The following is a 16412-nucleotide window of genomic DNA, read 5'->3' as shown; positions in this document are numbered from 1 at the left end:
AGGTAACACTTATAAAAACTGGATCAACTGGTATGGATTTTCCCTCGTGTCTGTTTTATACATCAAGCATAATGTGTTTGAGAGCAAAAAAAACACAGAAGTAACTCCACACACTGGGCATATAGCCTACACTACGGAATCTCAAATACTGAACAGTCATAAATGCCCAGTCTGAAGTAATATGCATATGTATTCTAATAATTTAATATAATACATAATAACAATCTGAGTCAGTCAGGAAAAGGCTTGAAATGGGCCTGGGTCCTCTGAGACTCTAAGAATAGGTTATTCTGCCCACCGTGGGACCCAGCGGGCTTGCCCATGTTCCCATGACCCTCTAAGCACACTCGCTCTCCCTCTCTCACTCCCACGTCACTGGCCGGTTAAAGTGAACGCGCCTCGCCTCGCGCTCGTGATACACGCGTTCGTTATGGACGGAGACTGATGGATTAGCGCGTCCCCGTCATCATGGGAATTAGAGTAGAGTCAACTGAAGGAGAGAACAGAAGCAACTGAGGTGAGTTTAACTTTAGGTGGTGATGTGTGGACTTTCTACAGCATGGTCTCTACGGGTATGAACCATAGGTATGAACACAAGTGTACTGAAAAACAGACCTTACTGCGCTTGCGTAATATGTTTGGAAGACACCACAAAGTTTGCAACTGTAAATGTGCTTTTTTTTGTCAATGCTAAAACATTTTGCCAATCCCATTGTAATGGGGCAGCTATAATTAAGCCATTTTCATGTTGATTGCAGCTATCATAATATTCTGTTTGTTTGAGAATCCATTTAGCCCAGTCTAGAAATATTGACTTAACCAATGATATGAGCTTAGGGACAAACCTATACATTTTTTTTCAAGTAATGTTAACCACTGACTAAATCTAAAACCGCTATTTAGGAATTTTAGAGGTAACCTATGGTGACCTCAGTTGACCTTATATGTGACCCTGGACCTCAAAACCGGTCATAAGAAACATGGGCATATTTGTACCATAATGATAAAAATAAAAAATGAATGCCGAAAATCATTAGGATTTTAAGTAAAGATCGTGTTCAATGAAGAAATTTATAACAATTCAGAACTTAATTTTTGATTAGTAATATGCATTGCTAAGAACTTCATTTGGACAATTTTATTTGGACAATTTTAAAGGCGATTGTCTCTCTCTCTCTCTCTCTCTCTCTCTCTCTCTCTCTCTATATATATATATATATATATATATTGATCCTAGATATTCAAATAGTTGTATCTAAGCCAAATACTGTCCTATCCTAACAAACCATACATTAATGGACATTTTTTTTATTCAGCCTTCAGATGATGTATAGAGAAATGATGATGTGAAGATGATGTGCTCCAGGGTCACATATGAATAAAGAGTTTAGTGGAAAAGAAAAACATCTAAATAGTGCTCACCATTACACAAAAATATGTTTATAAATACAATTCTAAAATTTTTGCAGTGCCAATGCAGTGTCATTTATAGATCAGTGCTTAAGCTTTAAAATTTGAGTTGGATTTGTTTGTATGTTCTGCCTAGAAGCACTGGTAGTTAACAATAATGATAATTACGGTGGCTGAGAGATCGCAACGTGCTGCAAATGAAAAAAAACACACATGTAAATAGAAAAAACACCTACAAATTAAGAAAACATATTCATCAATTTGGCAACAAGTGCTGCAAATGCTCACAACTCAAACAAAAACAGAAACAAACTGCAAATATAAATATGTAACAGTTAATTATGTGCTATTTGCGTGTTTCTTTATATTTGATTGGGTTGAGAGTATTTGCAGCACATTTCTTTATTTGTTTGTGTTGTGAGGATTTGCGGTGTGTTTTGTATTTGTTTGTGTTGAGAGTATTTGCATTACTTGTGCTGTCAAAATAATGAAGCTTTTTTTCTTAATTTGCTGGTGCTTTTTCTATTTGCATGTGTTTTCTGAAGTTGCAGCTCGTTGAGCTCTCTCAGACAATAATAATAAATTGTAAGAAATTGGTTACAGCGATTCTAGATCCTGATATCTATTTTTTTTTTCAAATAAAATAAAATTATAGTTGCAACAAGTATGGAGAGGAATTGCGTTATGTGAGCATAACCCACTCACTCTTTATACTTTTTAACCAACTACAATTTATATTTAAATCTTCCTCTAAAATAAGATTTTGTTGAGTATTTGAAGTTTATAAGCCCATTTTTTGCTTTTTTAGGAGAATGTCTGAGATAAATGCTCCCACAGAAAAAGTCTCTATAGCCGCCCCAGAGTTGGAGACTCCGCCCTTAAGGCCAGATACAGGGCCTGTGATTGGTGGACTGCGTTTGCGATCTACACCAGGGGCGTGTTTGTTGTTTGCGGGTGTTTTGCTGATAGTAGGAATCGGCGTTGCTGTGGGGGGGTATTGGAATAATCAACCCCAACGACAAAAGACACGTCATGTTTCAACTGGACGCACCTTTTCAGAGAAACTGAAGCTGATTGGTCCTGTTATTATGGGGGTGGGGCTTTTTATCTTTATTTGTGCCAACACCATTCTCTATGAAAATCGTGACCGAGAGCAACGTCACAAGCGAGGCCAACATAAAGACAACCCGGAGATCCTACCCCTGGTACAAACTCCTGGAAACAATCATTTAAAACCGTTCTCACAAACAGAAACGAACACAAACATGCATACACTGGACTTGTCTGAACTCAATATCCATTGCTTAGAGGAAGGGGCTGGAAATCCCACCCTAAAGTGTTCTTCACCATCCTCTGGCTCATGTAGCTCCATTCAAGTGGACTTGGAAACCGGATCACCCCTCGGAGATCGCAGAAACATGGAAAGATTGGCCTTGCCTGTCATTAAAGTCAATGACTGTCTGATTGGCTCTTCAGACCCAGTGCCTCCACCTCTCCCTGATCGGACATACCGGAAGAAGATGGGAGTGGAAAATATAGCAAATGTGGAGCTAACACAAGTGAATCTTGCCGATTCATCTCTAATGATATTGAACAAAGAAGAGCCAAAGGATCGGTAATCCACACTAAGGTCCACATAGTGAATATATTATAATAGATGTTAGGGTTGAGTATAGAAGAGATATCTCTATACTGATTCGACTCATTTAAACTGATTTGATTCATTTGGGTGTATTTCCCTTATAATGTCCAGTTTTCTTACAGTTCTTTCTTTGCTAATGCTGTGATTATATAGTGTTTCAGATGGATTCAAGCTAATCTTTTTAAACCCACTCTTTTGCATTAATCAGCTTCACTGGTCACACCTATGTTTTTGATTCACCAAAAAGAACTGAGTCATAAGAGTCATTTGTTTGTGAATGTCTGTCTACACGTGTCTGTTTATACAAGGAGTCATTTTAGGTTGTCATATTGCTGTAGTCTTTTTTATTACATCACAGTATACAGAACTCTCAGTTAGCTTAACCATTTAGGTTAACCCTTAGCTTAGGGTTTTCTGCGAGAAATACAAACCCGATTCCAAAAAAGTTGGGACACTGTACAAATTGTGAGTAAAAAAGGAATGGAATAATTTACAAATCTCATAAACTTATATTTTATTCATAATAGAATATAGATAACATATCAAATGTTGAAAGTGAGACATTTTGAGCCAAATATTGGCTCATTTTGGATTTCAAGAGAGCTACACATTCCAAAAAAGTTGGGACAGGTAGCAATAAGAGGCGGAAAAGTTAAATGTACATATAAGGAATAGCTGGAGGACCTATTTATCCATTTGCAACTTATTAGGTCAATTGGCAACATGATTGGATATAAAAAGAGCCTCTCAGAGTGGCAGTGTCTCTCAGAAGTCAAGATGGGCAGAGGATCACCTATTCCCCCAATGCTGTGGTGAAAAATAGTGGAGCAATAACAGAAAGGCGTTTCTCAGAGAAAAATTGCAAAGAGTTTGAAGTTATCATCATCTACAGTGCATAATATCATCCAAAGATTCAGAGAATCTGGAACAATCTCTGTGGGTAAGTGTCAAGGCCGGAAAACCATACTGGATGCCCGTGATCTTCGGGCTCTTAGACAGCACTGCATCACATACAGGAATGCTACTGTAATGGAAATCACAACATGGGCTCATGAATACTTCCAGAAAACGTGAACACAATCCACCGTGCCATTCGCCGTTGCTGGCTAAAACTCTATAGGGCAGAAAAGAAACCATATCTAAACATGATCCAGAAGCGCAGGCATTTTCTCTGGGCCAAGGCTCATTTAAAATGGACTGTGGCAAAGTGGAAAACTGTTCTGTGGTCAGATGAATCAAAATTTGAAGTTCTTTTTGGAAAACTGGGACACCATGTCATCCGGACTAAACAGGGACAACCCAAGTCGTTATCAGCGCTCAGTTCAGAAGCCTGCATCTCTGATGGTACGGGGTTCCATGAGTGCGTGTGGCACGGGCAGCTTACACATCTGGAAGGCACCATCAATGCTGAAAGGTATATCCAAGTTCTGGAACAAAATATGCTCCCATCCAGACATCGTCTCTTTCAGAGAAGACCTTGCATTTTCCAACATAACAATGCCAGACCACATACTGCATCAATTACAACATCATGGCTGCTTAGAAGAAGGAGCCGGGTACTGAAATGGCCAGCATGCAGTCCAGATCTTTCACCCATAGAAAACATTTGGCGCATCATAAAGAGGAAGATGCGACAAAGAAAACCTAAGACAGTTGAGCAACTAGAAGCCTGTATTAGACAAGAATGGGACGACATTCCTATTCTTCAACTTGAGCAGCTTGTCTCCTCAGTCCCCAGAAGTTTGCAGACTGTTATAAAAAGAAGAGGGGATGCCACACAGTGGTAAACATGGCCTTGTCCCAACTTTTTTTTGATGTGTTGATGCCATGAAATTTAAAATCAACTTATTTTCCCCTTAAAATTATCCATTTTCTCAGTCTAAACATTTGATATGTCATCTATCTTGTATTCTGAATAAAATATTGAGATTTGAAACTTTCACATCATTGCATTCTGTTTTTATTTACAATTTGGAATCAGGTTTGCAATTGATATTCATGAAAGTGGATAAATAAATAGTTTATTCATTCAAGATTTTGAATGAATCTTACTTTGTATTGTCACTTAATTCTGTTGTCTTTTTTATAGTTGCGTTGTTTTGTTTGAATAACGGCTTGTTACCTGACTTGTGAGAGTTACGTAAGGCTTTGTAGATTTTTGTTCATGTGAATTTAAAGTAATCAATTATATATGATCCTATTTTTTCATGTGGTGCCACCCACACAAGCCCGAAGGAATAGAGACTATGCTATGTGTCACTGTGTTTGTAGTGCTGGTCTTTATAGTTCACAGAAATGTCAGAGCAAAAATGAAAGGCAGCCACCTGTGAGACACACGTAAATAGACACATGTGCATGCATTCAGCTTCTCCTTTTCTCCTGTCTCAACTGTTCTGCGTCCAACATGTTAGAGACTGAAAGACAAGTTTCAAGCAGTCGCAGCACAAGTGGTGTTAGTCACATGCAGTCGTACAGTAGTTTTGATTAGTTGGGTTTGATCCTGAACAATGCTATTGCTGCAAAACCAGTGCAGCTGTCCGATACCCAGCAAAAGAGTTTAATAATGTGGATTATTTGCTTGTATTATTTAATATTTAATTGATAAATTATTTGCTTATTTATCCTTTTTTTCCTTTTAAAATGATGTTTAAAATAAGAATTATTTGAAGAGATTTGAAGTTCATTCTCAAAAAAAAAGAAAAAAAAAGGAAACACACCTCAAATTTGGCAGTGCATATGACAGCTTTTATTCCTTTTGAATATAACTGAATTGGTGTAAGCAGTTAAAATAAACCAAATGTAAGCCTGAGATTAGATTTTTTTTTAGTCTGAAGGTCTACACAAATTAAGTGATGCTCTTGATATACTGTTGTGGACATGATTAAGGAAACGTCTACTATCAACTATGTAAAATTAGATTGATCAAACATAAGAGAAATGCAAAACAGAATTACAATCTACTGTATAAAACATGCAAAGCATTTGTTTTTCAATATATTCACATCCTTGAATGTTTCAGCAGTGATTATATGTAAGTGCATATAAATCATAAGTTTAAGCTGTTAGAATTCACACATATATTATCTCTTGAGAACGAAACAAGATTGTTTTTCCATCTTCTTCAATCTGCAAAAGAAGATTTTACAGTCAGAACAGGTTTACAGACCCTGGTTGAGACCCACTGATGTAGATTGTTTGTTAACGTATGTAACTTACTAAGCCCATTCCCACGAGTATCTCATCGTTGGCATGCAGGAACTCAGCTTTGGCAGTAGGTGAGTATGACGAGAGACGTCTGTCCCATTCAGTGGGTCCGAAATCTTGCTTGACATCCATAAAGACACGCTTAAGTTTCGAAATTCTGGCATAGTGCTTCAAAATCATCTCATGGGACACATCAAAATCCTAAAAAGAGCATATATTAGAAGAATTGATTCGACTAGACAAGCCTTTTTAAATCCTTAGCGCATGAACCAATAAACATTTCACACACCTCCAGCATCAGACTGCTGTGACGAATATAGATGCTCTCTCCTTCACTCCTCCTTGTCTACAAAAACACAAGACTATGGATTAATATGGATAAGAAGGAACATGACAAAAATGATAGAAACGGATGAGTATCTCACCTTCCTCATGAGCACCGACTCAGTTGCAGATTGCTAATATAAAGAAAGATGATTTTAGAGAATTGAAACATACGGACTTTGACATCTTGCTCTTGAGTGTGTGTGAAGTTTGTAGTACAGTATGTGTGTTTGTAACCTCAGACTCCAGTGTGATGTTCCATACGTCTTCAGTCCTCTCCTGATAGGTTTTCGTAATGGACACAGGACGTGCGGTCGGAGTGGAAGTGAGTGGTTGGTCAGCTGGGATCTGTGGACGGGGTTTGGGCGGAGCCACTGGGGAAATAACAGGTGTGGGTCGAGGAGTGGGAGCTAGAGACAGAGGAAGAAATGTTCAGGAAGACACAGTAACAGATGAACTGACATTAGAGAATATTCATTTCTGATGTCTTTTGTGATTCATACTGTAATCTTTAGGGGAGATGCCCATAAGTGTGAACCAGTCGTCCTCCGCTTCTGTCTGCAGGTGTACTGGTTTTTTCTCTGGTACAGATGGTGTTTTTGTTCTTTCCTCTATTTTTATCTGCTTCCTCCTTTCTTCTTCCCATCTCCTCTTCTCTTCCTCAGCCCTCCTGTCCACTTTAAGGACATCTGCAACAACTTTAAAGAAAGTAGAATGAGAATTTGTTGACAAAGACCGCCAGTTGTGTGATCATGTAATCGATCCCACTTATATGTTGTTACTTTGTATATTCACAGAATAATAATAATAATAAAAAAGCACTAAATATTTGGGGTTTAATAAGTTTTTTAGAAAATAAATAATTAAATTATTCAGCAAGGACACATTAAACTGATAAAAAAATGGCAAAATAATTGTACATTATTTTTCCACAAGGACATTATGCAAATGTTTTCGATAATAATAAATGTTTTTTGAGCATCAAATTAGTATATTAGAATGATTTCTCAAGGATCATTGGACACCAAAGACTGGAGTAATGGTTGTAATGACATTTTAAAATTATATTAAAAGAGTTAAAAAAAAAGTTTCCACAATATTACTGTTTTAACTGTATGTTTGACCTAAGTGAGCATAAAAATATATATAAATATAATATATTAAAAATGTATAAAATGTGTATGCACCTGCTTCTTTTGGTGAAACATCAAAAAGAATGAACCAGTCGTCATCTTTTTCAATCTGAGGCTGTGCTTCTGTCTTCACAGTAACAGCTGCTTGAGCTCTTCTTAAATCCAGCTCCTGTTTTCGCTTCCCTTGTTCTCTTAGTCTCTCCTCCTCCTCCTCTCTCACTCTCATCTGCTGCTGTCTCACTCTTCTGTCTTCCTGTTCTTTCATCCTGCGCTCTTCGGTAGCCACTGCAACTGTAGATCAAATGTATAAAGGTTTCACTAATTATAATATGTCTTTCACCTGAAGCGAATGAGACATGCAGCTCTTGTAAACACCTGAAGGGATGCTCCTCATCTCAGGAGGTGCTGCATCCAAAATGTCAAACCAGTCATCATCAACTTCCCGAACCTCGACAGGAATCACAGCATCAGCTCTCTCTCTGCGTTCATCGATGATCACTCTCTTTTCTTCAGTGATCAGTCTCTTCTCTATCATCTGCTCCTCCACCACTCTCTGAACTCTCTGGTCTTTGATGGGTTCACGGGCCTCAAAATCTCTGCCTCTGACATCTGAAAGTTTGCATCATTAGAAGCTTGAGAAATTATTTGTATCCTAAATTTATTTTAAAAATTGCATTTATGAGAAGCATGTATTAATGATTCTTAGTAGTCTTGAGTAAAAACATTTTAATTATACAGTTTACAATAAAGTTGTATATGTCAATTTTAGCCCATTAGGTATCATGACTGTCTAAATAATCTTTGTTAAATATTATGGTATGCAATGCTATATGTCAAAATAAATTATTAAGTGGTTTTATTTGTATTTTTGTTGCTGTATATTTGTGATAGTGTTCAGGCATGTGTGTTTCTGTACCTGATGGAAAACTCTTCTGCTCATGCGGCTCTTTGTCAAAAAGCTGTAACCAGTCATCATCAATGTCTCTGGGTGTGACTGGAAGCTGTGGTGCTTGTATGATGCTTGTCCTCTCCTTCTCTAGTACGATTATTTGTTCTTTTGCGCTCATGGTCATCACCTCAGTCACTTGCTCTTCTTTTCTTACTCTGCTCTGAATCACTTCCTCTCTGGTCTCCTCATACAGCTCCACAGCTGGAGCTCGCCGTAGTGGAGATAAGGGCACTGAAACAAACACAATGTATGATATACATTTTGATTATGCTTTTACATATGTGCATTTGTGCTTGTGTGTGAGTGTCTGCACCTGATTCTTTAGGAGAGACATCAAAAAGGAACCAGTCGTCCTCCACGTCTCTTTGAGGCTCTGCTGCTTTCTGCTCCAGAATAACTGGCTCTGGCCTTCTATAAACCTCTGTCATCTGCTCCGGTTGGTTTATCTGCTCCTCTTCTCTTCTCCTTCTCTCCACAGCTCTCTTTTCTTCGGCCTCCAAAGGAGGCACAGACACAACACGAACTTCTGGAGTGACGGAAATTACACATCATCAATGACAATCACCACAGCAACAATTTTGTGTTGCAAAAGTCATTCAAGCAAAAATTCATTAACTTTCTGCTTTATTTCTCACATATAATTTAACATACACTAACAGCATCTGCTCATCATTTTCATGTTACTTAAAGATTAATTTTCATACTTAACATTAACAACATGGTTTTTGGATCTCAAATGCCACAGTTACTCTTCATGTTTGTTTACAAAAAAGTGCAGTTTGGACATTCTGCTCGTCTTTGTTACATGGATAGAACAGAAAATCATATAGGTTTAAAAAATTAATATATTACAGTGGCACAGTATAAAACACCCGGTTCCAGAAATGTTGGGTGACTTAGCCCTCTAATAATGAATTACTGGCAAAATTTGAGTGTGATTTATGTTTGCAGCAAAAAAGTACTTCACCTGATGGGAAACTCTTCTGCTGATGCGGCTCTTTGTCAAAAAGCTGTAACCGGTCATCATCAATGTCTCTGGGTGTGACTGGAAGCTGTGGTGCTTGTATGATGCTTGTCCTCTCCTTCTCTAGTACGATTATTTGTTCTTTAGCGCTCATGGTCATCACCTCAGTCACTTGCTCCTCTGTTCTCACTCTGCTCTGAATCACTTCCTCTCTGGTCTCCTCATACAGCTCAAGAGCTGGAGCTCGCAGTAGTGGATACACCAACGGCTCTGCAACAAATCAAATCCATGATGCATGCTAAGATATGTGTATTTATGTTTGTGTGTGTGTTCTTGACTGTGGTTGTGTACCTGATTCTTTAGAAGAAATGTCAAAATTGATGAACCAGTCATCCTCCACGTCTCTTTGAGGTTGTGTTGTCTTCTGCTCCAGAATAACTGTCTGTGGTCTCCGATAATCCACTGTCGCCTGCTCCTGTTGTTTTATTTGCTCTGCTCTCACTCTTCCCTGGATCACCTCCTTTCTGGTCTCCTCATACAGCTCAACGGAGGGCACTGAAACAAACACAGTCCATCATGGCATATAATAATTTGTGTGTTTTACATGAGCATTTGGTTATGGTTGTGTGTGAGTGTGTGTACCTGATCTTTTAGGAGAACCATCCAAAACAACAAACCAGTCATCCTCTTTGTCTGTTTGAGGCTCTGCTGCTCTCTGCTCAAGAACAACTGGCTGTAGTCTCCTATAATCCACTGCTACCTGCTCCTCTTGTTCCTCCTGGACCTCCTCTGTTTTCACTCTGCTCTGAATCAACTCCTCTCTTGTCTGTGTTTTTGTCTCCTCGGGTGTCACCAGCTCTTGCTGTACTTTTCTTTCTACCACTCTCTTCTCTTCTTCCCCCTGATCTTCTTCAGGACTGTATCTGCTCACATCTGGTTACAGAAACCCATTTTAGTGAGAAGTAGGCTATTTTAAAATCCTATTAATGCATGTTTCTAGTGTTATAAAGAGCGGTCAGGAAGAACACATTTGCTTAGCTACTCGCAGGGAAACAGATTCAACTTATATAGAAGGAATAATGTAGACACACAGTCACCAAACAGACATGAAATATTGATTTAAACTTTATCTTTAAAATTAATTATTCATTTTGTAAAATATAAATTAGCTTTTTTTGATTAAAATAATCATTTTCTTAGCTTTCACTTAGAAAAACTAACGTTTTAGTGGTTCTGAAAAATATTTCAACGATTCCTCTGTCATTATCGTTACAGTTGTGCAGTTCACTATTCTCATTGTAGGCTATTATTATAATGATTATTAAAACTTTTGAAGATTTTTCATAAATACCTGGAAGGGGGTGCGATATTTCCATAGTTTTTGGAAGCACATCAAAGACAATGTACCAATCGTCATATTTCTTCATTGGTTGGGGAATATACACTATCTGTTGCAGCTCTTCTTGAATTCCTCCTGAAAAAAAATGTGATGTATGACATTCTTAGTTTTCAGAGGCATTTCAATTAACTTTGAAATTGAAAGCATTTCAAGCATTTGATGAAAAGCAATGAACACAATTTCTGGTGACAGATGCACAGCTGATCACATGACATACCTCTGGGGGTTATGTCAGCAGTGAGCATCAGTGGCCTGCGATCTAGTAAAATGTACCAATCATCTGGCTCTGCTCGTTGAAGCTCCTCCTTCTCAACTTGCTGCAACCTTTGTTCCAAACGTTCCACTTCCTGTAATCCAAACCTCAGCTCTTCCACCTCAACTAGCTTTTGCTTGATAGCGTCCACCTCCTCTAGTGTCTGTTCCATGATTTCCAGTCTCTCAAAAATGTCCTCAGCTCCCAGTGTCTTATTTTCAGTGACTATTACACGTCTTTCCACCATCTCCATCATCTCTATATTTCTGTCTACATCTTGTGATTCCACCAAAGAGTTGACCTCCTGTGTCCACTGTTTAGTGATCACTACCCTTTGTGTTCTTCCTCCATTGACTTCTAGTACTTCTTCCTTTAGTGTGTCCTTTAGAGGTTTTACAATGTCCTGTTTGAATTCAAAATCAGGAAGTTCTTTCTCAATAATGTCAGACCCTTCCTGGACGACCTGAACTTTATATGATTGTTTTATCACAAGCTCATCTGTGAGCTTATCCTCTGACCGCTCCACAACTTCCACATCTTCTCTCATTTCTTCAGTCTGAAGGGGTTGCTGGACACCCAGTAGTATAACTGGAACAAAATAAACCAAAATCACCAAACACAGCTCTTTCCTTGAGGGAATGTCAAGTTTGAATGGAAACTAAAATATTTACTTATGCACATCAGTCCAGTGGGACTTGGACATTTCTTTAGGAATGTTTTGGAAAATGTCAGCCCAGCTAGCCATTTTATCCTTATGTCAACAAATGTATCATTGGTGGCTTGACTTCTTATTGGTATGTGGTGAAGTGACTCTATCATCAGAGTCTGTGCCCTTCTATAATGTACACAGTGGTCTTTTGGTCATGTTAAAAAGACTTACATGGGCTGCCGTCAAGAAGAACACACCAGTCGTCTGGCTGATGCTTCCACTCCTGCAACTTCTCACTTTCTAGCATGACATCATCTGTACAGGATGTTTACAGTTCATCAGAATATATATATATATAATTTATTTATTTTCAAAAAGAAAGAGAAGGGAAAAGACATGTATAATGCAAATGACTGTGTATGTTTGAACACATGAACTATTAATGAAAACAAATTAAAGTATGTGTTTAACATGAGGTCAAATGTATTTTTTGTTAAATGGCAGGAGCAAATAAGAAATTCTGCCTATTTATTTATATACTCTGCTCATGAAAGTGACAAATATTTATAATGCAGTCAGTTTTTTTTCTTTAGATTATTACTTTAATTACTATTTTAATGATTTTATTATGCCTCACCTGATGTAGAAATGCGCCATTTATCTGGACCATAGACCAGGAACCAGTCATCCAACTCCGTTCGAACTGGTTGTTTTAAAACATCAAGAATTTCTTCATTTCCTGAAAATAGATATATTATTTACCTTTGTCCAACTAAAACAACTACTTGCATTTAATTAGTTAATCAGACAGATAGATAGATAGATAGATAGATAGATAGATAGATAGATAGATAGATAGATAGATAGATAGATAGATAGATAGATAGATAGATAGATAGATAGATAGATGCCTTTTCTCTTGATGATAAAACGTGTGAACTGTGGAGGAGCCCGGGTGATGTTGCCGCTGGCTTCCAGACACTCAGACTGAGTGCGCCCTTGGTAACGGAACCTTGAACCCAAGGTCAGGAGCCTTTTTGTTTTTGTGTCTTGAAGTCTATTTCTGAAAAACACATTCAGAGGTCTTGAAGTCTATTTCTGAAAAACACATTCAGAGGTATGGTCTTATGTCTTGAAACTTATCCAGTCATGTTTCTGAGCATGTTTTTACTATGTGCAATTCTTTTGAATACTGTTTTTACATATCTCACTAGAGCGCCCCCTTGTGTTTCTAATGGTCATAAACGCTGCACCTTGTCAAGCCTTGGTTTCGTAATACATATACATGGAAGTACCTGAAGAAACTATGATGTTCCACACAGCATTTCCACAGTTGTTTGCAGGCTCGGTAGCTGGCCAATTTGAAGCTGATGACACCCTCAAACTCATCCTCCTAAATCAGGTCACATGGAAAAATGTAACTCATAGAAACCCAACAAAACTCCTGAGTTTGTCACTACACCAAATGAGTAAACACTAATATATGTAGAAAATAAAGATAAGGGTTATGGAGAATAAAATGAATGTGCATGAATACCTCAGAAGAGCGAATCTTCAGAAGAAAGGTGCTGCGTTTGTGGGAGGTTTTAAGAACTCTGGGCCAGAGGAAAATGTTTCTTTTAATCTCATCCTCATATACCATAAGTCCCTCAAAGCAAACCCCGATCATCACATCTGCACCACTGACATCCTATGAACATATCAAATAATACATTATATTAAAGACGTACACCCAAAACTGAAAATTGTGTCAAATTTATTTACCTTTATATTGTTTCAAGCCCACATGACAATATTTCATCTTTAAACACAAAATAAGGTGTTCAGAAGCATATTTTTGTTCATACATTGAAAGTCAGTGGGGTCCAAACGTCTTTCTTAAAAATGTCTTTTCTGTTCTGCAGAAGACAGAACGTTGTAAGTGTATAGAAAAAAAAAAAAAGTCTAATGTTGTTTTGGATACTATTGACTTTAATTGTATGAACAAAACATTCTTTAAAAAAATCGTCTTTTCTATAAAGTTATATGGGCTAATAATGACATAAAGGTGAAAAAACTATGCTAGGAGTTTTTATTTTTGAGATGATATACTATGAAACCTTTCCAAGTTGGCTTTTCAAGTTAAGTTCACTAAATAAAATTACTTTGGCAGGATGCAGGTCTACTCCATACATGGGGAGCTGCATGGCGTTCTCGAGGAAAAGCATATCTGCCTGGGCAGGACTCATGAATCTGTGTAATAAAAAGAAATGATATAAATGTGTGCGGTTGTTTATGTGTTAGAGGACATGTGTGAGTTTGATTGTTGGTATAGGATACCTGTATGTGGAATGCAGCTCCATTATTCTCTCCTCCAACTCTTCACTCTGATTGGGTGCAAGAACAATTTCACTGACATAGTTGTTCTGGTGGAGATTTGGATCATAATCACCAAGTGTTGACTGAACGGTGTATGAACCCAACAGAGCTAGGATGTCTGATGGACAGAGCAGTCGACCAATCAGAATGTCTTTCCTCAGCTGAAGACACAGGAGATATCTGAGAGAGTTACACAGAACCAGTCAACACAGAAAGATAAACGGACAGAACAGAGATGAAACCTAAGTGAGAAATGCAAAAGTGTGAGGAAACATTTCAGGAACAAATTTCAGTTAAGTGTTGAATATCTGGATGGTTTGTGTCTTATTGTACCTTGTGATGTCTTCAGCTAGGATGGAGGGATCAGGCGGGTAAAACTTGATGTTAAAAAAGAATTCAGTTTCTGGACCTGAAACCAACACATAGGGAACAGATGCAGAGATCAAAACGCAAGAGTCTTTACAGGCCATTAATAAAGTATATGTAAAAGAAAATCACATACTTTTTATCTGTTTTCGGATCTCTTTAGCACAGTCCAGCCATACCTGAATTAATAAACACAGAATGATTACATATAAAAAAAAACAAAAAAAACTTTTATTTATCAAATATTGAATATAATAGAATCATATGTCACCCTGATAAAAAAATAAATACCTTGGTACTAGGAGAATCCCACATGACCAGACCATAATAATCCCTCTCCAACAGGTTGAGGTGTTCACAAACTTTATTGAAGAGATCCTGTCCCAGTGCATTTCTCTGTGGAAGAAAGAAGGTTTTTAATATATATATATATATATATATATATATATATATATATATATATATATATACTTTATTTATTCATTTAAAGTTTTCTTCTTCTTGAAAGCATACATTTTATTAATAGTGATAGATAGTAGAGATAGTAGAGGGATAGTATAACTTGAATAAAGAACTATTTGCCAGTTGAGAAAAAAAAGCTTAATCATTATTACTATAAGATATTATATTTGGATGTAAGATATATTATTATCTTTTGTTCAGGTACCTCCAGCTCCCACACAAAGTAGGTGTCGTCCAGGAAATTCACTCGGCACAGCAACATGTCTCAAACTTTTCTCTTCTCTTCTATTTATTCCTCTGGTGGTGGAATTCAGTTGGCTTTGTCCTTTTCTCCACTTTGGATATCAGGTAATAAACTAAAAAAGTTCAATTCTCTTCAGAACGGCACTTTAGTTCACATTTCTGTTACTGCGTTCCTATACTGTAGCAGCACACGTCTGTGAGAGGCATCATAAGAAGCCCTGCCCTCCTGCACTGTCCCGTTTTGTGATAGTGCTAGGAGTGTTTTAGAAAGATATGACACACCCTGAGACAAACACATATAAATACACACACATGGCTGTTTACAGTTGTGAGTGAGGGGGTCAGTCATCACATGACGAACATTAATTTATTTATCCATCATGACTGGAGAAAGATGCGGCAAGGAGAAATCGCTTCAGTATAAATGGATTATTTACAGTATTTAATGTGATGTTACCCGCACTTTCTGACTGAGATAAACTGATAAGAATGGGTGCGGTAGTGAAAACCTTCATGTGACTCTTTCCTCACGCAACATCTTACGACAAAATATGTGTAACTTCAAAGTGAAAAGCTAGTCTCCAATGGACAAAATATTCCAACCACATACTCACTGATATGAGGCACACTAACATCTGTTTACCCATCCTCTAAACCTGTATGTAAGGTCGTGGGGAGGTTTCCTTACTATTTAACATTATATACTGTAGAAGTGCGTTGTGGTATTACTATATAAATGTGTGTGTCTTGGGCAAATGAATCCCAGAACAGCCCTCTGTTTGTTATCTCTCAGTGCAGAGGAAAGCATGAGAACCTCAGATAGATACACTGTAACCGTCATACTTTTATACATGTACAGCCTAAAAGTCATTTGAGACAATTTTATAGATGGTTACTTAAAAAATATAGATTGGGTTCACTTGAATCAGAAAAGTAAAACTGTCCAGCTGTCAGATTATTGCAAAATGAAGTAGGCTCCAATGATAAACTCTGTTAATGAAAGCCAACATGGAAAAGTACCTTTTAGTTTTCAATATCTCACATATGAGAGTTTGT

At 37.6% G+C, this 16412-nt stretch overlaps 1 protein-coding gene across 1 annotated transcript; it reads right to left on the bottom strand.

Moving 5' to 3' along the window:
* Positions 1-5848: 5848 nt before the first annotated feature.
* epb41b (erythrocyte membrane protein band 4.1b) lies at positions 5849-15588 on the bottom strand. Its single transcript, XM_059567903.1, has 26 exons — positions 15319-15588; positions 14943-15047; positions 14788-14830; positions 14619-14694; positions 14247-14465; positions 14072-14159; positions 13465-13617; positions 13223-13320; positions 12839-12990; positions 12565-12666; positions 12159-12242; positions 11243-11866; positions 10978-11100; positions 10269-10559; positions 9978-10181; positions 9630-9896; positions 8976-9188; positions 8630-8893; positions 8089-8322; positions 7768-8004; positions 7084-7278; positions 6818-6990; positions 6682-6714; positions 6546-6602; positions 6269-6457; positions 5849-6178 (listed from the first exon to the last, which is right to left on the bottom strand). Exons 1-26 carry the CDS (start codon positions 15373-15375, stop codon positions 6122-6124), a joined length of 4338 nt encoding a protein of 1445 aa, XP_059423886.1. The 5' UTR covers positions 15376-15588; the 3' UTR covers positions 5849-6121.
* Positions 15589-16412: the final 824 nt, after the last annotated feature.

The sequence above is a fragment of the Carassius carassius genome, chromosome 15, assembly GCF_963082965.1.
Source record: "Carassius carassius chromosome 15, fCarCar2.1, whole genome shotgun sequence".
Classification (NCBI taxonomy): Eukaryota; Metazoa; Chordata; class Actinopteri; order Cypriniformes; family Cyprinidae; genus Carassius; species Carassius carassius.
Note: the sequence above shows the minus strand (reverse complement) of the source record. Positions and strands in the feature narration are given on the sequence as shown.

Excerpts from the sequence above, each read along its gene's own strand:
- epb41b (XM_059567903.1), bottom strand. The coding sequence starts at position 15,375 with ATGTTGCTGTGCCGAGTGAATTTCCTGGACGACACCTACTTTGTGTGG. Across the intron at positions 14,160-14,246 it reads GAGCTGCATTCCACATACAG|ATTCATGAGTCCTGCCCAGG; the intron begins GTATCCTATACC and ends TTTATTACACAG. Across the intron at positions 6,715-6,817 it reads ACATCACACTGGAGTCTGAG|CAATCTGCAACTGAGTCGGT; the intron begins GTTACAAACACA and ends TCTTTATATTAG.